At 37.7% G+C, this 27,724-nt stretch overlaps 4 protein-coding genes across 4 annotated transcripts; 1 reads left to right on the forward strand and 3 right to left on the reverse strand.

Moving 5' to 3' along the window:
- The first annotated feature begins 482 nt into the window (after positions 1–482).
- Positions 483–1,471, forward strand: LOC132272473 (uncharacterized). Its single transcript, XM_059773619.1, has 2 exons — positions 483–831; positions 867–1,471. The coding sequence occupies exons 1-2, from the start codon at positions 483–485 to the stop codon at positions 1,469–1,471; spliced, it is 954 nt and encodes a 317-aa protein (XP_059629602.1).
- A 5,404-nt stretch (positions 1,472–6,875) lies between these two features.
- Positions 6,876–11,000, reverse strand: LOC132273241 (agamous-like MADS-box protein MADS9). The gene is made up of 7 exons (XM_059774239.1): positions 10,757–11,000; positions 10,475–10,541; positions 9,692–9,753; positions 9,440–9,539; positions 9,280–9,309; positions 8,983–9,027; positions 6,876–8,264 (listed from the first exon to the last, which is right to left on the reverse strand). Exons 1-7 carry the CDS (start codon positions 10,942–10,944, stop codon positions 8,124–8,126), a joined length of 633 nt encoding a protein of 210 aa, XP_059630222.1. The 5' UTR covers positions 10,945–11,000; the 3' UTR covers positions 6,876–8,123.
- A 2,532-nt stretch (positions 11,001–13,532) lies between these two features.
- LOC132272474 (uncharacterized) lies at positions 13,533–13,976 on the reverse strand. The gene has a single exon (XM_059773620.1). The coding sequence runs from the start codon at positions 13,974–13,976 to the stop codon at positions 13,533–13,535; it is 444 nt and encodes a 147-aa protein (XP_059629603.1).
- A 10,619-nt stretch (positions 13,977–24,595) lies between these two features.
- On the reverse strand, positions 24,596–27,270 carry LOC132272475 (agamous-like MADS-box protein MADS9). Its single transcript, XM_059773621.1, has 7 exons — positions 27,078–27,270; positions 26,856–26,922; positions 26,139–26,200; positions 25,917–26,016; positions 25,768–25,797; positions 24,771–24,824; positions 24,596–24,619 (listed from the first exon to the last, which is right to left on the reverse strand). The coding sequence occupies exons 1-7, from the start codon at positions 27,218–27,220 to the stop codon at positions 24,596–24,598; spliced, it is 480 nt and encodes a 159-aa protein (XP_059629604.1). The 5' UTR covers positions 27,221–27,270.
- Positions 27,271–27,724: the final 454 nt, after the last annotated feature.

Raw genomic sequence — 27,724 nt, forward strand, 5'->3', positions numbered from 1 at the left:
TAATAGGACTGGTGGATGTATAATTTAAATATCCATAATTAAGGGAAGATTGCTAAATTAATGCACTATTGAGATAGGCTCTGTAGATTACGATAAGGATTACAGATTGAGATAGGCTTTACAGATTACGATAACGATTAAAGATTGTGATAAGGATTAAAGATTACGATGAGGATTAAGTCTACAGATTACAATAAGGTAATTCTACGTGACATCTTAACCTAAGCCCTATAAAAAAGGCGGGGTAATCAACGTTTGGGGGGATGCAATAAACCCTAACTCAATTTCTTGATTTCTTTGAAGAGATTACTCCGCCCACTGTCTTGTTCGTCGGAGCCTACTCCACCGGTGTTTGTAAGATCACTTTTTCTTCTTTCTGCTCAGGAAGTTGGATTGGATCAGATCAGATCTGGGTTACGCAGAATCCATCCTCAACAGTTGGCGCCGTCTGTGGGAAATTATTTTTGTTCTCTAAATAAAGCATGGTTCGATTGCGATCTGGTCTGGCTGCTGGCGAGGACGAAGGGTTGCAGGCTTCTGATGCAGGGACTTCAACGGGGCAACCCCCCGTCGTCCCAAACGATCAGGAACGCATCGCAGCGTTGGAACAACTGGTGAACCAGTTAGTCCAGCAAAATGCGATAATTCTGCAACGCTTAGCTGCCCCCAACGAGGAGAGAAACAGTGAAGTACCCAACAATGACTCCCATAGGGTTAACAACGACGTTGAGCTTAGTCAAATAGGGGGTCAACAGAGGAGCCATCACCATCGGTCTTCTGAATGGAATACAACCAGGCTGACAGATCGTCTCGCCGCCCGAGCCCAGACAGGTATAATAACTATACCCCCCTAAATACATCTGTAGAGCAAGTCTTTCTGCAGATTCAAGATGACGCATCATTAAAATGGCCGCCAAAGCTAAAAGCTGGTCCAACAAAGAGGTCTCGAGATAAATACTGTAGGTTTCACCGGGATCATGGACATAACACAGAAGATTGTTTCGACCTCAAAAACCAGATCGAGAACCTTGTTTGTAAAGGTCATTTACGCAAATTCACAACTAGAAATCGAAAAGGAGGCTCCAACCCAGCCCAGGAGGGCCGAGATGATCGCCCTCCTCAACACCAACCAATAGGTGAGATCAAAGTTATATCGGGTGGCTTCGCTGGTGGTGGTGAGACAAGTTCGGCTCGGAGGGCTTATGCTAAGAGAATTCGGAGTTTTTCAGAGGTGAATGAAGTTGGAATGACAAGTCTTCCAACAAAATTACCTCGAGTTGAGGAGCCGGTCATAACCTTTTCTGAAGAAGATGATAAGGGAATTCACCAGCCCCATGATGACCCTCTGGTAGTTTCCATGGTCGTTGCTAATTTCACTGTTCGACGAATACTGATAGACAATGGTAGCTCGGCTGACATACTATTTCTTAGGGCGTACGAGAAATTGAAAATCGGCCAAGAGAAGCTCTGACCCATGAAGTCACCACTGGTGGGATTTTCAGGCGACAAAGTATATCCACTGGTGGCAGTTACCCTTCCAGTTACTGCAGGAGCCAATCCAAAGCAGGTCACTGTAATGGTGGACTTTGTAGTGGTGGACTGCCCATCATCATATAATATTATCCTGGGGAGGACAACATTGAATGCCATGAAAGCAATCACGTCCACTTACCATCTCCTGATGCATTTCCTAACTGAATATGGTATGGGAGAGCTAAGAGGGGACCAAATAATAGCTCGCGAATGTTATGTTGCCTCTCTCAGAAAAACAAAATCGCAAGAGGTATTTACGATTGAAGGGCTGGAAGGGAAAGATAGACCAAATTTTCATAAAGCGGAACCTACAGAGGAGCTAGAAGAGGTCATCCTTGGTGATGGTGAGCCCGAGAAAAAAGTGAGTATAGGGTCTTTACTCCCCCCAGGTATCAAAGATGAACTTACTCAATTCCTCAGGAAAAATCAAGACGTATTTGCATGGGTACATGAAGACATGCCGGGTATAGACCCCACTATCATGGAGCACCGCCTAAATGTAAATCCTGACTTCAAACCTGTCAGACAAAAGAGGAGGACTTTTGCTCCAGAAAGGAATCAAGCTATATCAGAAGAGGTGGAAAAGCTCTTAAAAGCCGACTTTATTCAAGAGGTGTACTATCCTGACTGGTTGGCAAATGTGGTCCTAGTGAAGAAGGCAAATGGAAAGTGGAGGCTATGTGTGGATTTCACCGACCTTAACAAGGCTTGCCCGAAGGACAGCTTTCCTCTCCCAAGAATCGATATGCTCGTTGAGGGAACGATTGGACACGAACTATTAAGTTTCATGGATGCATATTCTGGATACAACCAGATATCTATGTACACCTCAGATAGAGAAATAATGACCTTCATCACTGATAGAGGTTTGTACTGTTACAAAGTAATGCCGTTTGGGCTCAAGAACGCTGGTGCAACATACCAGAGGCTAGTGAATGCAATGTTTAAGCGTCAAATTGGTAGAAACATGGAGGTATATGTTAATGACATGTTGGTGAAAAGCTTAAAAGCTGAAGACTATTTGACTGACCTGCAATAGACCTTCGAGGTACGTAGGCATAAGATGAAACTCAACCCCAGCAAGTGTGCCTTTAGGGTTTCCTCAGGAAATTTCTTGGGATATATGGTAAGCAGAAGAGGAATTGAGGCCAATCCAGAGAAGATCCGAGCAGTCATTGACATGAGATCGCCAAGATCAACCAAGGATCTACAATGACTAACAGGGAAGATTGCTGCCTTGAGTAGGCTAATCTTTCGGTCAACTGACAGGTGTCTACCTTTCTTTCGTGTGCTAAGGAAGGCTTTTGAATGGACCCCAGAGTGTGAGCAGGCATTCAAAGAACTAAAGCAATACCTTAGTTCTCCCCTACTACTGTCTCAAACCATACCGGGAGAGGAACTATACATATACCTTGCAGTCTCCACGACAGCTATCAGTTCAGCTCTGAAACGAGAAGAAGAAGGGGTCCAAAGGCTAGTATACTTCGTGAGCAAAGCACTTAGGGGTGCGGAGGAAAGATATCCAAGGATGGAACAGTTGGCCTTTGCTTTAATTGTATCCGCCAGGAAACTAAGACCATACTTTCAAGCGCATACGATTGTGGTCCTAACAGATCAACCCCTTCGATAGGTCCTACACAAGCCAGAAAGCTCTGGTCGACTGATGAAGTGGTCAGTAGAGTTAGGGGAGTTCGACATTCAGTATAAGCCAAGAACAGCAGTAAAGGCTCAGGTGTTGGCTGATTTCTTAGCTGAGTTTACCCCTCCAGAAGAGGAGAAACAACCCCAATTTTCGACAGAACCAGGTTTAAGTGAGCAGATGGGCCCAGAAGTAGTCTGGGACTTGTTCATGAATAGGTCATCTAATGTTTAGGCTAGCGGAGCGGGGCTTGTTCTTGTCTCCCCAGAGGGAGAAAGTATACAGTATGCACTTCGGTTTGGTTTCAACGCAACCAACAACAAAACAGAGTACAAAGCCTTGATAGCAGGATTAAAAGTGGTAAATGCCCTAGGGGTTGAGCAATTACACCGACTCCGAGCTGGTCGCTGGACAAGTTCAAGCGGAATATGAGGCACGAGACGAGAAGATGAAGAGTTACCTACAAAAGGTGAAGGAATTAAAGAATCACTTCCAAAGATTCTCAATTCATCAAATACCACGAGAAGAGAATGGGAAAGCAGACGCTTTAGCCCGGCTAGCTACTGCATTGAACCTGAGATCAATAAGAATATACCACTGGAATATTTGGATGAACCATTTATATCTCAGGAGAGACAAATTGAAGTGCAACAAGCGATATTGAGTGTGGAAGGGGCAGATCCTATCATCAGATATATCAAGGATGGAGTGCTACTAACAGACCGAGCAGAAGCTCGAAAGGTCAAGATGCGGGTAGCTAGGTATACGCTTATCAAAGGGGTGCTCTACAAGAGAAGCTTCTCCATGCCGTATTTACGATGCGTTTCTAGCGAGGAAGCTGACTACATTTTAAGGGAGATCCACCTAGGAGTTTATGGAAACCATGCTGGGGGTAGGTCACTTGCTAACAAGGCCATCCGACAAGGATACTATTGGCCCACCATGCAGAAAGATGCACTTGACTTCGTTAAAAAGTGCGACAAATGTCAACGATTTGCCAACATCCCGAGACAACCGTCAGAGGAGATGACTCCCATGTTAGGATCATGGCCATTTGCTCAATGGGGAATGGACTTGATTGGCCCTCTCGTCAAAGGCAAAGGGCAGACTAAGTATGCCATTGTTATGGTTGATTACTTCACTAAATGGGTAGAAGCTAAGCCTCTGGCCAAAATCACAGAGAACAATATAAGGAAGTTCGTATGGAAATCAATAGTTTGCAGATTTGGGATTCCTAGAGAGTGATTGTCACAGACAATGCAAAACAGTTCGATAACTCTGACTTCCAAAAATTTTGTTCCGAGCTCAGGATTCAAATTCATTTCTCATCGCCAGGACATCCCCAGGCGAATGGACAGGCCGAAGTCACTAACAGAACAATCCTTCAGATGATCAAGACTCGACTTGATGCTGCAAAGGGACTGTGGCCTAAGCAACTGCCGAGTGTACTGTGGGCTTACCGTACTACTGCAAGGACTCCTACAGGGGAAACCCCTTTTCTTTTACCGTTTGGAAGTGAGGCCGTAGTACCTGTAGAGATTGCCCTAACAAGTTTTAGGACTGAGCACTACGAGCCCAAGCAGAACGAAAGGGAGTTGGAAATAAGCTTGGACCTAATCGAAGAAAGGAGAGACCTAGCCCAGATTAGGATGGCTGCCTATCAACAGAAGGTTTCTAAGTATTACAATGCTCGGGTCAAGCCTAAGAGGTTCTCAGTAGGAGATTTAGTACTCCGCAAAGTTACTCAGGCAACTAAGGATTCAACCATAGGGAAATTAGGTCCCAAATGGGAAGGACCGTACAAAGTTACGCGATGTCAGCGACCAGGAACATACTGGTTGGAGGACTTAAAGGGAAAGCCACTGATTCACCCATGGAATGTTGAGTATCTAAAGAAATATTATCAGGCGAGCTGGGTGAAACTCATAATAATCTCTTTTCCTTGTTAAAGGGCGAGCTGGGTGAAGCTCATAATAATCTCCTTTTCTTGTTAAAGGGCGAGCTGAGTGAAACTCATAATAATCTACTTCCCTTGTTAAAGGGTGAGCTGGGTGAAGCTCATAGTAATCTACTTCCCTTGTTAAAGGGTGAGCTGGGTGAAACTCATAGTAATCTACTTCCCTTGTTAAAGGGTGAGCTGAGTGAAGCTCGTATACATCTACTTCCCCTGTTAAAGGGTGAGTTGAGTGAAGCTCGTATACATCTACTTCCCTTGTTAAAGGGTGAGCTGAGTGAAGCTCGTATACATCTACTTCCCTTGTTAAAGGGTGAGCTGAGTGAAGCCCGTATTCATCTACTTACCTTATTACGAGCTGTGTGAAAGTCGTCTTAATCTACTTTCCTTATTAAAGGGACGAGCCGACTAAAGATGTCAATAAAATCAAGTATAAAATAACAGCAGCATGCCAGCAGGGCAGCTTGCCAAATAAAGGCAGCATGCCAGCAGGGCAGCTTGCCAAATAAAAGCAGCATGCCTGCCAAATAAAGGCAGCATGCCAGCAGGGCAGCTTGCCAAATAAAGGCAGCATGCCAGTAGGGCAGCTTGCCAAATAAAAGCAGCATGCCTGCCAAATAAAGGCAGCATGTCAGCAGGGCAGCTTGCCAAATAACGGCAGCATGCTAGCATAACAGCTTGCCAAATAAAGGCAGCAGGGCAGCTTGCCAAATAAAAGCAGCATGTCTGCCAAATAAAGGCAGCATGCCAGCATGGCAGCTTTCCAAATAACGACAGCATACCAGCATGACAGCTTGCCAAATAAAGGCAGCATGTCAGCAGGTCAGCTTGCCAAATAACGGCAGCATGCTAGCATAACAACTTGCCAAATAAAGGCAGCATGCTAGCAGGGCAGCTTGCCAAATAAAAGCAGCATGCCTGCCAAATAAAGGTAGCATGCCAGCAGGGCAACTTGCCAAATAACGGCAGCATGCCAGCAGGACAGCTTGCCACGGCAGCATGGCATGGCAGCTTGCCACATAACGGTAGACTACTAGTATGGCAGCTTGCCACATATACGAGCTGCCAATGTGGCACTACGACAAATATACAAGCTTGCCAATATACGACAAATATACGAGCTTGCCACATATACGAGCTGCCAATGTGATACTATGACCCCCGACTGTATTCGCGAAATGACAATATAAGTCAGGTTAATAGACAAGGCTCTGCAATTCTAATTATATATTATTGTGTGACATTTTAGAGTTAACGTTCCGGTGGTTTGACAAGCAATCCTCCGAAACGGGGGGCAACTGATGGATGTATAATTTAAATATCCATAATTAATGGAAGATTGCTAAATTAACGCACTATTGAGATAGGCTCTGCAGATTACGATAAGGATTACAGATTGAGATAGGCTTTACAGATTACGATAATGATTAAAGCTTGTGATAAGGATTAAAGATTACGATGAGGATTAAGTCTACAGATTACAATAAGGTAATTCTACGTGACATCTTAACCTAAGCCCTATAAAAAAGGCGGGGTAATCAACGTTTGGGGGGACGCAATAAACCCTAACTCAATTTCTTGATTTCTTTGAAGAGATTACTCCGCCCACTGACTTGGTCGTCGGAGCCTACTCCACCGGTAACACACTGGTGTTTGTAGGATCACTTTTTCTTCTCTCTGTTCAGGAAGTCGGATTGGGTCAGATCAGATCTGAGTTGCGCAAAATCCATCCTCAACAAGGACTGTGCTTGATTGACCTACCTGCCAAGGGCATCAGGGTTTCAAGGATACTAAAATAAACAGGTTTTAAGGAAAATAAATAAAATTAACTTTTTATCAAGATGGAAAATTGTTAAATAAGCCAATTAACATGTATCACAATTTGTAGCCAGCAACATTCACTTCAGATGATAAAAATACTAAAATAATGTAGCACTAGGATGAGTGACCTCTTGAAGAAAAGAAAAAAGAAAAAATAACTTTTCGAGAAAAAATGAAAAAAAAAAAAGAATAATTCATTACAAAAAAATATTGAAATTATAGGTTTCTTTGCTCACGTTAAAAAAAAAAAAAAAAAAAAAAAAAAAAAGAAAAGAAAAAGTGTATACAAACAAAAGGCTCAAGTACAGCCCCAAAGCATATATAGATATATCCAAAGGATTTTTTTTTTTTTTTTTTTGGAAGGTAAGGTAAATATTATAGATAAATAGAAAGTACAATGAAGTTAAACCAAATGAAAGCAGCCCACACAAAACAGGCCCAAGCCAATACAGCCCAACTAAAAGAAACTAAACGTGACCATTACACAACACAGGGAGAAGGACTCCACATCGCACGTCAATTCTGGTCAGGCGGTTTTGCATATGCCTATATACACACTGACACACAGTGGAGAGGGGCAGTAGAGCTGATTTAATCATTTTATCTCACAATAAAAAAATAAATAAATGGAGCTGAAAAATGTTCTATAAGAATTCAGTTGAAAAAAAAAAAAAAAGGTCTATTTCCATATAACCGTGTTTTATAAATCTCTGGAATTCCATTTACTATTTCGCAAAATTGAATAGTTTTTGCAGAACTGAACCATAAGTGTAAAAAAAAAAAAAAAAAAAAATCACGGGAGAGAAGCATATGATACTAATGATGATAAGCATGACAAACATTCAATTCAATTATGGGAGAGAAGGATGATAAAATACATAATCGAAAGCAAGAAACATTTATCTAAAATTTAGCTAGCCCAACATTAGATCATAATAAACCTTAAGGTACTAGTGACCAAAGTTTTCATGCAGTACTAATTAATTGTCTAATAAACCAAGTTTACCATATTAAAAGTTCAGAATTACTTGCTTAAGGAGTTTAAGATCTCTCCACTATTAATAATACAAACCCTTCAAGTAGAAGACTTTAATTTGTAAGTTCTTCAAATAAGACCCCAACGAGAGTTCTGATATATATAAATATATATATAGGATCAACATGCAGCTAGCTGGTCTACATTCTGTCCTGTAAATTTGGCTGAATTGGCTGCACACGGAAGGAAAATGGCATCTGGGGCTGGAAGTCTCTCAATCTCTGATGGAATCCATCCTCCATCTCTCTCAGATTACCCTCCATAACCAACTCTTGTTTTTGCTGTCAAATAAATACCAGAAATTAATATTCAGCAAATAGGCAATAAGAAAGTTATTGATATCCAAAAATAGAGAAACCGCGCTTCCATGAAGATTAACATCTAATTTGTGGTTGAATCAGTTGTTTTGTTCATTGTTTTGCCATTAGCATTAACACCATATTTAAGTTTATATCAGTTTTTTTTTATTTTTTCCGGTAAGTAGGTTTATATCGGTTTCAAGTTCACTGAAACAAATGAATTGATTTGCTTCAAAGAATTTTTATATATCACATTGATATATATTAATGGACACAGAATTTAACTACAGTCTAGTTAATAATGTGATGTGTATAAACCTTGACACAACAGAATATTCTTTATGAAAAACATATTACTTGAGATGAAACCAATACATTGATGGTTATATGTACTTAATAATTAATACTAATATATTTTGTGATAGATATATCAGTTTTATATTATTGAAAAAGAAGACGGTACAAGATAAACTATAAAGCCCAAGCAGATTCTCTAGTCGTGCTACAAAAGGGATTTGTATGTCAGAATTCATCAACTGACCTGAATTATCAAAATCCTTCTTGGAGTTAATTTAAAACATAAGGAACTTTTTTGTTGATTTGAAAACTAAAACAGATATATAGATATATACACACACAAATACACAGATACACAAATATGTGTTTAAATAACGGTACGTGGGTAAGATGATGGACATACCAACTGATAAGTGAGGTGCTTGTACTCTTCCTCAAGCATTTTCTCCTGGACAGTTTTCATCCCAAACAATATAAGTAAACATATATATAGCCTATATATCAATATATCTCTGGTCTATCTACAACCAGTTACAAGACTTCGGCACTTGTATTTTAAGGTGAAATATTTAAACAGTATTTAATGATATTCAATCAAACATAAAAGCTAAATAATAATAAATAAATAAAATCAAACATAAAAGTTATATAGGCATATATATATATCACCCAAGGTATGAATTGTTTAATCTGTACATACATTTTTCTTCATCATTCTGATGATTTCCCTCTGCCATAAAAAGAAGAAACAGAAAAGAAAGAAGATCAAATACCGTTAATTTGGAATTATTATGTATGATCATGTGTGTTTTACTAGATAGATGAATACTCGATCTAGCTACGTACAGCATGAAACTTACTTGTTTTTCACTATTACTCGTGAGACCATTTTCGAGTGCTTCCTCTATGGCCATCAGCTCTTTGTAGTGCAAAGATGTGATATCTTCCCCCTTCAGGTGCCTGAAACATATTTGCGTGCTTAGACTCAAGAAATATAATATGGATACATACATACATACATATATATATATATGCTAAGAATATGTGCTATTTTAAATTTCCAATATATACATGTATGTATATATATATATGTGTGTGTGCTGCTATTTTACCTGAGCTCAATCTGCATGCTGTCATTCTCCTTCTTGATTCTATCAATTTCATTGCTCAAATTCTGTAATATATATGCATATATATATTTGTTCATTATATATTGTTCAAACACCCAATAGTTTATGATAAGAAACTAACATATATTTTATAATTTAAAAAAAAAAAAAAAAAAACTAAACAAAAAAGCTAGCTAGCTTATAAAAAGATGATACAGATCGAAGAAGAGGTAGGCTATATATGTGCAGATCCATGATCTAACCAAAAAAAAAAAAAAAAAAAAAAAAAAAGGCCTCCTATTACATGCTTGTTTATGCCCTTTTGAAAAGATACAACTAAGAAGCAAGTAAAGAAACTAGTACAAGCTAGATCTATTCAAGGAAACACATTTACACTTTTATGTGTTCATAAATGAACCAAAAATGAGAACCCTTATAGTTATATAAATTTTGCAAGGAAAGGGAAGAGAGAGAACAACATTTTATTACCAGATCTGTTCATGGATGTAACATCTCATTTAGTTCTTTTGCGTTTTTTATCATTAAAAAAATTTCAGAATAATGAAGAGAAGAGAGAGAAAGAGATCTAGAGAGAGAGGGGAGGGGGAGAACCACATCCTATTTGTAGATCTGTTCATACAATTCATGCTGGAGCTACTTGACATATTTTTAGCAAAAAAGAAAAAAAAAAACCCATGTCATATTCCTCTTAGACTCTTTAGGAAAAAAAATGAACTGATCTGATCTAGAACAAAACATCAGATAGAGAGAGAGAATCAAACCTACCTCATGCTTTGCATCCCACAACCTCTTTCCAGACTGTGTGTGATATCGATCCATGATATCAACCAACCTTCATATCATGATCAAAATCAGAAAAATTAATAAATCCAAAAGACAAAAGAAAAAAGAAAAAAGAAATTCCAGAAAAATATTGGAAAAATTAATAAAGGTTTTTTTTTTTTTGGAATGTTAAAATTAATAAAGGGTTGTGTGTGTGTGTTCATAGGGTGTGTGTGTGTGTGTGTGTGTGTAGAGAGAGAGAGAGAGGCATATATATGTATATACTTAGTTGAAGGGCTGCAGTACTCATGCATCTTGCCAGAGCTAGCAAATATTACAAGAGAGACATGAGCATCACACAGAACTGTGATCTCCTTAGCCTTCTTCATGATCCCATTTCTTCTCTTTGAGTATGTGACCTGCCTGTTGCTTGGGTTCTCTATCCTCTTTATCTCTATCTTTCCTCTCCCCATGATGATGATATCTCTAGCTCTCACCCACAAACCCTAACTCTATCTCTTCTTCTCCCTCTTTTCTCTTCTCTTCTCTTCTTGCTTTTGATCTTAAGCTTGCAGAATATAAAGATATAATAGAAAGCTAGAGAGAGAAAGTAAAGGAAATTAAGGCCATTTCCATTATAAGTTGGAAGACAATCAACTTTCCAAGAAACTCAGTAAAGAGGGTTTTTATTTGGGCTTTTGACAGCTGCTACTGTGTTTCACCTTTTTAACCCTCTTGCATCTTCTTGACCTTTGGTTTCTCTCTATACATATAGATACACAAATATATATACATAAAACCTTAAATCACGAAAACTGATGATCAAATATATATATATACATAAAACCTTAAATCACTCCATGAAAACCTTTGATCATCAGTTTTCATGGAGTGATTTAAGGTTTTATGTGAAGCTAATAGGGACAAGACTAACTTGTGAACAGAACTTAGGGTGTGTTTGATACGTAACATGGGATTATTGTGCATGCTGTGTGATGGACACGTGTCACTTTTTGTGGCCTTGGAGTCTGTTATGATCAGTCTAATCTAGGGTTTGAGTGATGGTATATATTGATCAAAATCTTAACCATCACATCCAAATCAAAATCAAAGGTTTTTTCTTGGGAATGAATGAAATAGGAGGAAAGGTTAAAGGAAAGGGTCAAAGAGGGAAATGGGAGAAGAAAGTGTTTTACTCCGAGGAAGGAATGTTGATTCTTAGAGTCAAAATGTCAAATTCTTCAAACAGTACACCAGAGATTGGATTCTTGGACTGGCTTGGAATTTCCCACGGAATAAAGGATGTGTTCTACAAGTTGCATTGGTATGCATGCTGGATAACCAAAAACCCTAGCTAGGTCTCTCTACAAGCTTTAATCCAAAATTTAATAATAAAAATAAATAAAGCCTATTTTGCTTTTAAATGGAGTAATAATAGGTCATTAATTATTTGATTGGAGAAATTTTACAATACTCCGAGATATTTTTAGACGTGGTACCACTCTCAAAGAATGACTTGTTAAAAAGTATTTTCATTCGAATTTATTTTTATTTTTATTTTTATTTTAATTTTTAATTTTTAATTTTTTTTTATTAAAAGGTAAGCTTGTGTATAGCTTAGGAAGAATGTACATGGAGCCCCACTGAGGGGATAAACAAAATACAGCCATACAAACATAAGCCATTAACTTATGGACTGATATAAATAAAAAAGGACATAACAATGTCTTTGCAATATTGATCTTTGCACGCCAGCTTGAACAGGAGCACCAAACAATCCTTCCAATCTTGGACTCCAAATTCCACTTTGTGAAAAACTCCAATTTCACTACCAGTTTTAATCCAACCACAAGAGCAGTGTGTGAGGCCACTCCATCCCTGTAAACTTCAGACTTCAATCTCACCTACCATGCTTTAGGTTATTAACAAAATTTGCCCGCAAGCTGTGGATTAACCCTGCTGGAAAAGTAATTGGAGTTGTGAGAGAGATGAAATCTTCTTCAAGTCAGAGCTGTTTTTAAGCTTGGTTGTTGCTAGTCTTGCTCTAACACAGCTTTTGACTTGAGCTATAATGTTGTGGGAAGAGGTTGATTGGTTCTTAAAGGCTCTTGCATTCCTTTCCATCCAAATAAAGTACACAGCAGTAGCTTATGGATTAGGAAGTCTGGTGAGCTCTAATGAGAAGAACACCATTGTCCAGCTGTTTGGCCTAATGTAGAACCTTGCCACCTCTTGAACAAATCTCCAGATGTGTGAAGTATACTCCCATTTGAAGAATAAGTGATCGATGGACTCCTAATCTGAATTACATAGGTAGCAGTTGTTTGTGTAGTGCTTGTGGAGAACTGGTTTGGCATCCAATGTGTAAAGTCTTCCCCTCATACCAAGCCAAAGTATGGGACTATGTCTAGGTATATGGCGCTTGAACCTCACAACTTTGTGCCAAGGGAAAATTGGGAAGGTAGGGGTGAAGTATTTAAAGGTGTGTGGCATTGTGAACTCTTTGGTAGGACTAGGTAACCATTCAATATAATCTGGATTACATTTTCATTCGAACTTTATTTCATGATAATTTACATTTTCCCAGGCATGACATATATAATACGGATAATGATTCTTGAGAAGAAATAAACATTCGAAAAGATTGAAAAAAAAAAAAAAAAAAACACACACACACACACACACTTGGATCTACTAGTTTCATGTTGGAAGGAATATAAAATGCCTGCATTAACTTCCTTCTTTGGAAGATTGTCTAATCTCAAAGATTACCTAATCTCAAGACCTTGACCATGAGATGCATTGATATATGTAGACTTTTTTTTTTTAGTTGAATGGGTAAGCTTTTATAAAAGAGAAAAATAAATACAAGTTCAAAGTTGGACAAAGGAACCTTAGGAACATTCTCCTAAGGGAAAACTAGCAAAACAAAACAAAACAAATCTGCACTCACAATACATAGATACATTGATCAAACAATGAGTATTTCAACTACCAGCCCAACTTTTCTATGTCTGCTAATTCAATCTGCCAGCCATGACAAACAACAAGCTCCATAGCATTAATTCAGTAACAAGGTTTGGCCATTAGCAAATAGACAACCCTTGGCAAATAATTCCTGCAATTCTGCCACTGTACTGATACTGCTCAAATCAGTTCCATTTTTAAGTTGAATTGAAGCAAGTCTAGCTCTGATGTTCATTCTTATGATGAGGTAGGGAGGGGAAGATTTATTTCTGAATGCCCTTGTGTTCCTTTCTTGCCAAATGAAATAGATAGCTGCAGAGAGAAGAAGTTTATGAGTGAGCCATTTACCACGAGACCAATTATAAGAACACCAATCAATGAGCTCTCTCCAACTGTTAGGCTTGGTGTAGTAGCTTGTCACATGCTGAATGAATTCCCAAATTGCACAACTGTATTTGCACTTGAAGAAAAGATGATCCAATGATTCCCAATCCGCAAGGCAAAGATAACAGGCATTGGTGTAATGTTTTTTCCTCATTACAATAGAATCAAGGGTATAAAACATCTCTTTGAGTGCCAACCACATAATATGTCCATGCTTTGGGATGTGGTTTTTGTACTAGATGAGATGCTGCCAAGCAAATAACAAAGATGGTGGTGCATAGTATTCCATTGTAAGCTTGTGAGAGTAATCAAGAAGGGCACTTGGAAACCACTGTATTAGATTAGGTGTTGTAGTTGGGGGAGAGATGGATTGAAGTTGTGTAATGAATGCTTGTGACTGGAAGAATGGATGTTGCTGTAGAAAACCTAGGGCTGTCCATTGTGAATTCTCAATTAGACACTCAACTTTAAGCTGGGGGTCCAACTGTAAAACTTTACTGTCAGTCAACCCAACCTGTGATGATATAGGGCTATCAGGTAACCAGTAATCTAACCATAAACTTGTATTTTTCCCTTCCCCCACCTTGTGTTTGACAAGACCCCTAGCCATGCCCCTTAGCTTGAGTATTCTTCTCCAAAATCCTGAGCTCAATGAAGAGGGTTTGACAGTCCAGACACTCTAGGCCTTAATAAGGTATTCATAAATCCAAGCAACCCAAAGACTGTATTTTTTGATACATAATTTCCAAATGTGCTTGAGGCTTGAAACTCTATTTGTTAATTCCAAGCAAGGAAAACCAAGACCTCCACTTAGTTTAGATTTACAAATGGCTGACCATGTCACTTTTGCCCCTCCCTTTCTTGTTTCAATCCCTGACCAGTAAAAATTCCTAATAATCTAATAAATCTGATCAATGACTTTTATAGGAAGGATGAAGGCTTGTGTCCAATAGGCTTGTATGGAAAAGAGGATGGATTTGATTAGGACTGTCTTCCCTGCATATGACAAAAATCTTGAGGTCCACATTCCTATTCTTGCTGTGATTCTTTCTACCAAAGTTTAACAGTCAGTGGAGTTGATAGCTGAGGAAGAGAGTGGAAGTCCCAAGTATTTGTTTGGTAGAACTCCAACATCAAATTGTAACAATGAAGTGATATTGGATTTTGTTTGTGGATCAACCCCTGTAAAGAAAACTTGGCTTTTGGAGGGGTTGACAGAGAGGCCAGATGCATTTAAAAACATATTCAAGGCTGCAAGCAAGACTGTCACAGAGGAAAGGTTACCATGGCTGAACAAAATTACATCATCTGCAAATGCCAAATGTGTGATTCCCAACCTTCTACACCTCTAGTGGTATTTGAAGCATTCTGTGAAATAGAGTTGGTGATTGCCAGTGAGAGGACCTCCATGGCCAAAACAAACAATAGGGGTGATAATGGATCCCCTTGCCTAATTCCCCTCTTTCCCTTAAAGAATCCAAACAGCTCCCCATTCAAAGAGATGGAGTAAGAAGGTGTGGTGATACATTGCTCAATCCATTTAATAAATTAATCCGGAAAACCAAACAAGAATAGTGTGTCTAAAATGAATTGCCAGTGCAAGGAGTCAAAAGCTTTTTTAAGATCAATTTTGAGTGCATAAGAAGGTGAGTGTGAAGCCCTATGGTAACCATTCAAAAGCTCATGTGCAAGTAGGATATTATCTGTGATTTGCCTATTCTTTATAAAAATATTTTGTGCAGGATTAATGAGAGTGGGTAATACAGTGCTTAGCTTGGTTGCAATGAGCTTGGATATGCATTTATATAGAAGATTACAACAAGAAATTGGTCTAAAGTCACTAACTGTAGTGGGGTTTGGAACCTTAGGAACTAAAGCAATATAAGAACAATTAATATCAGAGAGCATTCTTCCAGAGATAAAGAAATCCCTTATTGCAGCAGTGATGTCTTGGCCAACAATTGGCCAAGTATGCTTGAAGAACCAAGAATTAAAGCCATCAGGTCTAGGGCTTTTATAAGGATGGAAGGAAAGAATGCAGCTTTGAATCTCCAAGTCTGTTGGAATTTCAGTGAGTTGTGGTAATAGGTGGGATGGGACAGACTTGGAGATAAAGGAAGAGAAGGAGGACATACCTGTGTACTGGTTGTAGCTCTGGCCAAGTAAGCTTTGAAAGTGTCTGATAAATTCCCTCTGCAGCTCCAACCCTTGGACAGTATTGCCATTAGAGTCCTCAGTTGAGACAATCTTTCTCTTGTTTGCTTTGGATGAAAAGGATTTCATGAAGAATGCTGTGTTTTGATCCCCAACCTTCAACCAATGAATCTGAGCTTTTTGCTTAAAAAACATCTCCTCAGCTAAGCAAAGCTCATTAAATCTCCTTGCAATGTCTTTCTCATTAAGCCTCAGTAGATCATCAACTGGATTAAGATCGATCCAGGCTTGTTTGGCATTGAATCAATTCATCTCTACAAGCAGTAACTTTTGAAGAAATATCCCTATAATCATTCTTGTTCAGCAGCTTAAGTGGTTGTTTCAAGGCTCTTAATCTCTGTGTGACTGAAAATATTTTTGTACCTTGGACATGTGTATGCCATCCTTGTTGAACAATGTCCAGAAACTTAGAGTTGGCAGCCCAGAAATTAAAGAACCTGAATGGAAGGTTCCTCTTTTGCCTTTGAATTCCGAATTTGGCTACCATTGGTGAATGGTCAGAGATTCCATGGGTTAAAAATTCACAGGCTGCATTAGGGAAAACATTCATCCAAGCTTGGTTTATCAAAACCCTATCCAATTTCCTTGAAATATTGGCACACCCCAAATTGTTATTGGTCCATGTGAAGAAAATTCCTGAAAATCTCATATCCTCCAACTCATTGTGATGCAAACAATTCTTGAAATCTTCCATTCCTTGGGTTCACCTTGAAGCTCCACCAAATGTTTCATTCACATGCAATAGGGCATTAAAATCTCCCATGAGTATCCATACTACTCCAGGATCATTATGCCTTGCAAGACTTCTCCAAAGTGGTTCCCTTTCAATAGTAGTATTAGCAGCATATATAAATGAAGCCAAGCATTTGATATTAGAATCCAAGAGCATGATAGTGCAGTTAACCACTTGACTGTTTTGTGACATTGCAAGGAGAGAAATCTTCACTGGATTCCACAAGATCCACACTCTACCCAGCACAGAGAAACTGTAATTGCATTGAATATGCCAATTTGGAGCAATGGCTCTATGTATACTATCCACATTATCACAATTAACCTTAGTTTCAAGCAAAGCCAAAAGACACAACTCATTATCAACAATTAAATTCTTTACCTCCACTTGTTTGAGGGGGGAGTTCAACCCTCTGATATTCCATGCATGCTCCCCAGTTCATTGAGAAGAACTAGTGAGCTTACACAACCCTCTAAACCCTTTCATGGTAGCCACATTAGCCAAACATGGCTTAATCACTTTTGCCTTTCTACTTATTTTGGAATGTTTGCCCTGTGATGGCTTTCTAGGCTTGAGGGCCTTCTTCATGATAGGTGAGTATGATGGATCCTAAATGGTACAAGTTAAATCATCTTCTTCTTGTTCACTGCTCTCATAACAATCATTGATTTCAACGTTATCCTCAGGGTTTAGAGCTTTATCCAATGCTGTAAAAGAATTTGAGGTTGTGACAGTAGATGGTACTTGCATAGCTCCATGTGAATCAGACATTTTATGGCTTGATAAGTCAACAACCAAATTCAAACCCATTGGGCAGTCAGTCTGAAGTAATGGTTCCACATTGACCATTGCGACCAGCTCCAGCGATTCAGAAGATAACCTTTGTATGGTTATGTCCAATTGAGAAGTATTGGCATTCTTAGCATGCAATGAATGTTCAAGTGGATTTGTAGTGAGAGGCTTGGAATTTCTACAAATTCCTGTTGCTGATGGACAGTTCATAATCTCAGAGGCAAGTTGAAGAAGACCATTTGAAGTGGAAGCCTCTTGCTGGTTTATAGTAGTGAGGGGTTGTAGGAAAGGATTGGGGATTGGTGTGCAATTGGTCAAGTGGTTCCTCTTCTTTCTTGTGACCTTATGCCATTCATTAGACTGTAATCCCCCATTACCAGTTAAAGAGATCTGCTCAACCTCATGATTAGCTTCAGAGCTGCTGGTTAATGTCCTACATTTGTCAGTGGAGTGGCCCAAAGCAATACATTTGGTGCAATTGGAAGGCGTCTATGGATACTGGACTTTAATTGTTTCCATTTTACCCTTGTTTCTAACAGGGAAAGATTTGGGTAGATGAGACATAGGACTAACTTCCACACACACCCTTGCATAGTCAATCCTATTTCTGGTTTGAGTGTTAGCATTAGCAAATAAGGGTTTACCAATTGCACTAGCTATATAGCTGAGACCCTTGGGTGACCACAAATTAAAGGGTATATTAAAGAGAATGATCTAGATATTGAGTGTATTTGAAATGATAAACCTTGAACTTGAAGATTGCTCATCATCTTGCCAGAGTTTTAAGGTGATTGGCATACCTGTGATAATCCATTGCTTGCCGGCCAAAATTGCTCTGCATTCCCGAAGGGACTGAGACTTGAAAAAGAAAAGACCAGCTTTGTTGACTACAACCTTGAGAAGCCCTCTGTTTTTCCAAAGTTTAAAAGCAATTCTAGAGACAATTTTGAATGGCATGGTTCTTCTGAAAGATCTAACTAGGTAGCTACTCCAATAATTGTTGCCTTCCTCGCAAACTTCATCAAGTGGTTTGACAATAATACCATCATCCTCCAATGCCAGCTCAAAGTACTCAAAATCCCAGTGATCCGAGGGGGACTGTGCCACTGATGCCCAGCTTTGACCCTTGTCCTCTTCCTCCACAGTGTCTTTGCTGTGTTCATCCACGTTTGTTATGTGATTGGTTGTGATATGGTTTATTTGTGGTGATGGTAGGGTTGGTAAATGTTGTAACAAGGGAGGGGTGGAAATTTGGTTTGTGTGGGTGGTTAAGTTAGTTTGGTTAGTTTGGTTGGGATTGAAAGAGAATGAGTCATGGCTAACCAAATGATATGGGGTAGGGCCCTTCACGTGGGGTGATACTGTAGAGATAACAGGGGAAAAAAGGAGTTTGAATCCTTATTCAAATTTGGATTTGACACCTGCAGATCCAGAAATCCAGTTGGTGTAGAGGCATCAACCCCCAATCGCATTGTTGCTTGTTTGGTTGGCGCGTTCGCTACACCTTTGCCCAGTGAGACTTTTGTACATGCAGGCTGGAGTCGATCCACAATCATCTTCAGCTCCTGCAGTAGCTCAGAAACAGAGACATTTGTAGCCTCTTTGATCCGACTCGGTGCCTTTTCAAGCTCCAAATCTTTCTTATGTAGCAGGGCCTTAAGTCTTGCAACCTCTTCCAAGAGCTTGAATTTAGATGCGTTCATGATGGCTGCATTAGTGCTGTCCGGCAACAGGACCACATCGCTGATTTCCAAACCTTTGGGATTAAGAATTCTATCATTTTGGAGTGTGAGCCTTACTCTTTCTTTTGTTGCACCGGTGACTGTAGAAGGACGTGGCAAGTGATTTTCTGAGTCCTTTGCCCCTGAGGATTCAGGTGGTGGTGATGGTTTGCAGGGAATGTGCTGTGAGTGGGTTAGTGGGGGTTTACAGGGAGTATGGACTTTGGGTGGCAATGGAGGTTTTCTTTTGGTTGGATGTGATGTTGACTCCTTCAGTGCTGAACTTTGAGTGCCAGGAATGGTGCTGAGTTGAGGTGGTGAGGAAGGGTGAAGTTTTTTGGTGTGGAGAGGTGGATGGAATGGTGGTTTCAGGTGATTAGGTGGCCGACGAGGGGTAGGTGTGGCTGAAGGTTTCATTGCTTCTTTTAACTCCCTTAGTTGTTCTGCACACATTTTGTATGTGACGGGATTTCTTTCACATTATATATGTAGACTTTTATTATTATATATGGAGTAATATTACAAGTCAATTAAGTTTTTCTTTGTTTTTTCTTCTTTTTTGCATCATTTTTTGTTTTTGATTGATTTTCTTGTTTCAATCAAGCAATTTGTTGGCTTTAGAGACACATCATTTCGATATAGAGTACTAGGAGTCTCAAGATGTTGCATTTATTCATCAATTTAAGGAAGCAAAGATTGAGATGAATCAATGGGGATTTGAAGTTAGACTATAAAATATTTGATCAAGCATGCAAAAGAACTAGATAAGATATCTGGCTGTCACTTTCCCAAAGTATATCAATATTACTAGATCAAGGTCAATTCGCAAGAAGTTATCAAAATGTATGAGAATTTTCCTGATGCAACATTTGATTTTGTGGGTGGACTCTCCATGATTGACGGAATTGGTTGACAAGTAACGGTCATGTACTCATGTTGATTTATTTCTTTGGGCCTATGGGCTGTTCAAAAGTTTGGGCTGTATCTTGGTTAGCATTGGGCTAACTTACTGGGCTGTAACCTTTTCTCTATATTTATATAAGTTGAATTTTATCCTTCAAAAAAAAAAAAAAAAAAAAAAAGAAAAGACACTACTTGATTTTGTGTTGAAATGAAGCTGTTAGAAAATTACTTTTACGTCTATAATATTTGTATTTCCGTGAAGTTAAAATTTCAAAGTATTAAGAAAAATGCTCAACGAAATTGGACCATGTTATTGACACCTGATATAACAAATGTTAGCTCATGTCATTTTTCATCATGCTACAACGTTGGTCTAATATATTATTACCATTATGTTTTCAATGGCTTTTATTTATTTTAGGTTTATTTTATTTATTTTATTATTATTATTTTTATGAGTAATTCTGTTGGAGGGGGTCATACTAATGTGCACAAGAAAAACTAAGAAGAAATTATCGGAAATTAAATTTCTGACTACATAGATGAGTGTTACCGACCAAGGATTTTGGCAAAGATGTAAATTATACGCGTTAGCTGGCAAAATCAATGAAACAATTTATAGGAAAATTTAAATCTCACCAAGATCGTCAAATTGATGCCAAGTTTAGATTTGCATCCCAATTGAATATTCCAGTGATTTAGAAACATAGTGAAACTTATTCTTTATATTAGCTTTCACACTTCATAACTCTGAACATATATATGCAAATTAAAGTTATTGAACTTTTATGTTTTGGTGATCGCTATGTCAAATCCAAAAATACCAACCGACCGATCAAAACATACCAACTACTAAAAAATTACCCCATCACAAGGGCGTTTGTCCGAGCCTCCATTTAAAGTCATAATCATGCGTGTCCAAGAGGTTCAAATGGAGTCTACATCAACTCAAAACTATGTAATGGCATGGACAAGTGATCCAACAAAGTGCAAACCAAGTAATGTGATCACAAAGAAATCATGGTTATAACATACATACATGGATAGAAATGGCCTACAAGGCTTCATTACATCATTTCTCAAGTATGCCACATACAACATAGAATGGCTAGGGGGATAGAAATCATATAACTCGAAAAGATGGCTATGAGTCCCTATACCGGCCATTTCTCCCTTCGAAGTACATAAAAAGTCATGACGATCGTGATACCCAGAATAATACATGACAAGTTATGCAAGTTCCAATATCCAACATATGAGTCAAGACCACATACAACATTGCACATAACACATCAAGATCATCATTGAGCATCCAAAAACTCCATCAAGGATGGGGAACTTCTCCCAAATGCAATGCATTTTCCTAAAAATGTTAACAGGGCGAACAAATATGCTCAGTAGGAAAGAATGGTATACAACTAAGATATATTCTTTGAGTCAAACGAACAGAAAAATATGGTAGGCAATGAAAAAAAGGTAATGCTCCCTGGCTTTTAATTTCACGGAACATGATAGGTATTCTCCCTAGAGCTACCATATATGCAATATCATGCTTTAATAAGAAAAATAGCTCAAGCAATCATATACAAGATGATGACATGCAGAATACCACGAGTTGTAATTACAATCGATTTAATCAACTTGGCAAGTAAAGTATGAAATCAACAACCGGGAAACTCATAACTCACACACACACCCGGTCATGTGCCGAAGCTCTGTGACATACACACACCTCTGCTGTCTAAGCCACGTGCTGTAATTTGTCATTCCCAGGCTACTAACCCGCCGATGACTTACTGATTAGCCAATATATGGGGATTTTCATCCTCGAGGAGCGTCTCATCTCTTCTTAAAAGTCCGAGTTTATCCCAAAATCACAATTACTTCCACAAAGTAGCACACATTGGTTACACGACCTTAAACACCTCAAAAGTGTACATAGGTGAGTATTAAAATCACACAATCCATGCCCTAATATTCAAACTACTAACGTGGCATGCTTTCCAATGCAATAGGTATCAATTCTAACATCATTATGAATTTAAATATAACATGAGTATCACCTTGGCATTTTATCAAACACTTGGTATAAACACATTTAACTAGCTTATCTACTTATGCTTCCAAATATTTAAAATCATCAAGACTCTCATTCCTAGTGATAGAATCATTAGCCATACACATAGTTAACAAAGAACATCACATGGCAAATGATAAACATAAACATACACATAAACCATGTCTACTACATATAGTCATGCTTGAAATCATATACCACATTCTAATATAGTATAGTATCACAAGTATAATATAGTATACTTAAGCTAACACAATATACCACATGCTAGAAATCATTTGAAGACATGGAATGTACATAGTATCACAAGTATATATAATATAGTATCACAAGTATAATATAGTATACTTAAGCTAACACAATATAACTCACACTAGCATGCTTCACACACTCTTCTGCTCATAAAAACACAAGGAATCATAGATTAAGAGTATTACACACCCCTACCTCAAGTATAAGCAAAAGCAAGTAAAACCACCAAATGAAAAGTGCACCAAATGAAGAACCCGTAGAAATGATTCCCTTGTCGTGCTCTACTACTTCTCCAACTATGGCTTCCTCCAAATCACAAGTGAAGGGGATGAAAAGGGGCCTTGAAAATATGGATCTAGAAATGAAATGAAAAGGGAAAAGGAAGAGGGGTCTGCCGGCTGAAAAGGAGAGCAGAAATCTGCTCGTCCTACAAGTGAAGGGGATGAAAAGGGGCCTTGAAAATATGGATCTAGAAATGAAATGAAAAGGGAAAAGGAAGAGGGATCTGCCGGCTGAAAAGGAGAGCAGAAATCTGCTCGTCCCCCTTCATCTCTTATATACTAGCTACTTTATATCCAAAAGACAAGTATGCCCCTCACCTCGATATATCCTTAACTACATGAATGTCATGAAACATAAGTATCTACATATCCATGTACACATATGTCCCACATGAATTCCTCAAAGAACCTATCCTTCCACGACAAAACATAAAGATGTTTGTGAAGGAAAAAATTGGAGTTTTATTTTGGGTTTATTACCGTTATGGGATGACTTATGTTTGTACGGTGTTTCTGCCCTTTTTGAGGCCCTTTATACATTCTTTTCAATCTATACATTCTTTTAACCAAAAAAGAAAAATGCGGGAAAAAGGAAAAGGAAAGGAAAAATTACATATAAATGGAGTTAAAGTTTCATATTTACTTAGAGACTGAGTCAAAGTTCCATATTTCTTTAAAATGGATTGCTGAGGTGGCACATGATTTTTTACTGTTTAGAAAATTGTGGTGCCTAAAATGCCCTTCCCTAACAAAAAAGTAATACCTTCAATTCAAAAAAGTAGTACATTCAGTTCAAAAAAATAGTACTTTCGAAGAAAAAGTAGTACCTTCGCGAGTGTTTAAAAAACATGGTACCTGAACACCAAAAAGTAGTACCTTCAGTTCAAAAAAGTAGTACCTTCGAAGAAAAAGTAGTACCTTCGCGGAAGGGTATTTTAGGCACCACAATTTCTAAACAGTAAAAAACTATGTGCCACCTCAGCAATCCATTTTAGAGAAATATGAAACTTTGACTCAGCCTCTAAGTAAATATGGAACTTTGACTCCATTTTTATGTAATTTTCCCAAAAGGAAACACATTCCTCACAAATTAGCCTCTTCTAGTTCTCCCATGTTATTTATTTTTATTTATTTATTTATTTATTTTTTTAAGTCAAATGAAATAAATTTTACTAAATAAATAGAGAATCTAAAGATGACAGTGCCATCACCATTCATGATCAGGAGGGTGTGGTGTAGGCCTGATGAAAGAAGAGCCTAGTTGCCAATCGACTGCCCAGATATCTCAATTCCAGCTGGAGTTAGAAACTGAAGTAGAAAGCACTTTGTTGCGAATGGAATTGATAAATTAATGAGAATAGAGAATGTATGAACATGGAGCTTGGCTAATCAAGCTAGCCTCATCCCCCAACAACAAAGAGAGGTGATGAAAAGTGATACACTTTTCTAGAATCAAAAGGAATCTTGGAAAAATATTTGCAACAATCTAAAATATATAGATTTTTTTTTTAGATATTGTCATGTTATAAAAATTGTCGGGAAGATATTGAAAATGAAAAAAAAAAACAAAAAAAACAAAAAAAAAAAAATTGTAACTTACAAAAAGAAATAGAGAAAGTAAGAAGATGGAAGTGGAATATAAATATCCCTAAGTGGTGATCGTGGAAGCCCTAGCTAAGCCTTTCAACTACCAAATGGAGAACAAGTGCTCCAATCAATAAAAGAAAGATTGTTCCTTCATTCATTCTCCACTTCATCCATTCTCTACAACTGTACACCTTCTCCAAATTATCCTACTATCTAAACACTGTTGACATTTGACGACTAAAAGCACACCATATAGGACCAAGGTATACAAACACATGAATGCCCGTGTTAGACATGTATAAATCATTCATTTTTGGGAATTGATGAACATTTAATTACACACACTCATATATATATATAGATACACTGGGTAAGATGATGGACATACTAACTGATAAGCAAGGAGCTTGTACTCTTCAGTCTCTTCCTCCAGCATTATCTCCTGAACAGTTTTCATCCCAAACAATGTAACTGAATATATAGCCTATGTATCTGGTGTGTGTCTACAACCAGTTACAAGTTTTTGGCACTTATTTTGAGGAGAAATATTTAACCAGCACTTAATGAGATTCAATCAATTCACATAAGACAATACTTAAGTCTCAGTGGTGAGGGTCAACAATATCCTCACCTTTTATGTGGCCCAAAAAAAATAAAACATGTCATCTTTTGTTAAAAAGGTTACAAAAATAAAGAAAGAGAAAATAAACCGAATTTTACCCAGATGAAATCGGGTAAAGAGGGTTCAATTGTCTTCTTCTTCTTCTTTTTTTTTTTTTTTTTTTCAACATATGGTTCTCTCTCTTTCGGGCACCAGGCTTCTCTTTTCATCATTTTTTTCCTCTTAAGTTTCTAGTCTTGGACATCATCATTCAATTGCCAGGAATATTTGAAGGAGGTACGATCTATTTTTATTTTATTTTTTTTATACATTTAGGATTCTTTTTCTAGAAAAGAGAGAAAAGAGTTTTCGATAAACGATTAAAGTGGCAAGCTGATCATTGGCCTCTCTGTTCAGTTTCTTTACAAATTCCATTCATTCTAACACATAATGAGATGGTGGAGAGAGAGAGCACTGAAGGCTGGTGCTAGAAAGAGAGAGAACCACACGTTGAACTCTAAAGTAATTGAAAAAAAAAAAAAAAAAAAACAACCATGAACTCTCTTTACCCGATTTCATTTGGGTAGGATCCAATTTATTTTCTCTTTCTTTATTTTATTGACCTGTTTAACGACGTGTTTTATTTATATTCAACCCAGTAAGGATTTAAATATTGTCCTTAGCATAAAAGCTAAATCAAAAATAAAAAATAAAAAAATAAAACATAAAAGCTATATAGGCATATAAGATCACCCAAGGTATGAATTGTTTGATCTGTACATACATTTTTATTCCTCATTCTGACGATTTCCACCTGTCATAAAAAGAAAAAGATAAGAAAGACGATCAAATACTGTTATTGGGAATTATTGTACATGATCGTGTGTGATTTACTAGATAGATAAACTACTCTAGCTACAGCATGAAACTTACCTGTTTTTCCCAATTACTCATAAGACCATTTTCGAGTGCTTCCTCTATAGCCTTCAGCTCTTTGTAGGGCAAAGATGTGATATCATCCCCCTTCAGGTGCCTGAAACATATATGCATGCTTAGATTTAAGAAATATAATATGGATACATACATATATATTTATATTCAAAGAATATGTGCTATTTTAAACTTTCAATATTATATATATATATGCTATTTTACCTGAGTTCAATCTGCATGCTGTCATTCTCCTTCTTGATTCTATCAATTTCATTGCTCAGATTCTGTAATATATATATATATATATATATATATATATGTTTGTTAATTATATATTGTTCAAACACCCAATATTTAGTTTATGATAAATACATTTGCTTAACATTCCCAAAAAAGAAAGAAAATAACATATATTTTATCCCCAAAAAAAAAAGCTAGCATATAAAAAGATCATACAGACCGAAGAAGAGGGAGGCTATATACATGCTTGTTTATGCCCTTTTGAAAAGATACGACTAAGAAGCAAGTAAAGAAACTAGTACAAGCTAGATCTATTCAAGGAAACACATTTACACTTTTATGTGCTTATAAATGTTCCAAAAATGAGAACCCTTATATTTATGGAGTATATATATTTTTTGCAAGGAAAGGGAAGAGAGAGAACAACATTTCATTTCCAAGCCTCAAGGATGTAAAATCTCATTTAGTTCTTTTGTGTTTACTATCATTAAAAAAATGACAGAATAATGAAGAGAAGAGAGAGAGAAAGCGATCTAGAGAGGGAGGGGATGGAGAGAACTACATCCTATTTGTAGATCTGTCCATACAATTCATGTTGGAGCTACTTGTCATATTAAAAAAACCACATCTTTTTAGGAAAAAAATTAACTGATCTGATTGAGAACAAAACATCAAAGAGAGAGAGAGAATCAAACCTACCTCATGCTTTGCATCCCACAACCTCTTCCCAGACTCTGTGTGATATCGATCCAAGATATCACCCAACCTTCATATCATGATCAAAATTAGAAAATTTAATAAATCCAAAAGACATAATTAAAATAAAAAAATCCTAGAAAAATATTTGAAAAATTAATAAAGGGTTGTGTGTGTGTATATATATATATCTAGAGAGAGAGGGGCATATATATATATACACACTTAGTTCCAGGGCTGCAGTACTCATGCATCTTGCCAGAGCTATCAAAGATAACAAGAGAGACTGTGATCTCCTTAGCCTTCTTCTTGACCTGCCTGTTGCTTGAGTTCTGTATCCTCTTTATCTTTATCTTTCCTCTCCCCATGATGATATCTCTTTCACCCACGAACCCCAACTCTATCTCTTCTTCCTTGCTTAAGCTTGCAGAAAGATATAATAGAAAGAGAGAAAGTAATAATGGAATTAAGACCATTTCCATTATAAGTTGGAAGACAATCAACTTTCCAAGAAACTCAGTAAAGAGGGTTTGTAATTGGGCTTTTGACAGCTGCTACTGTGTTTCACCTTTTTAACCCTCTTGCATCTTCTTGACCTTTGGTCTCTCTCTATATATATACATACACAAATATATATGTATATATAATTGATCATCAGCTGATTTTCATGGAGTGATTTAAGGTGGTTTTTTTTTTTTTTTGTTTCATAAAAAAAAAGACCAACTCGTGAGCAGAACTTAGGGTGCGTTTGATACGTTACATGGGATTATTGTGTATGCTGTGTGATGGACACGTGTCACTTTTTGTGACCTCGGAGTCTGTTATGATCTGTCTAATCTAGGGCTTGAGTGATGGTATATATTAATCAAAAT

The sequence above is a fragment of the Cornus florida genome, unplaced genomic scaffold (genome assembly GCF_030987335.1).
Source record: "Cornus florida cultivar Cherokee Brave unplaced genomic scaffold, ASM3098733v1 CherokeeBrave_3.0.0_Hap2_Chr09, whole genome shotgun sequence".
Lineage (NCBI taxonomy): Eukaryota > Viridiplantae > Streptophyta > Magnoliopsida > Cornales > Cornaceae > Cornus > Cornus florida.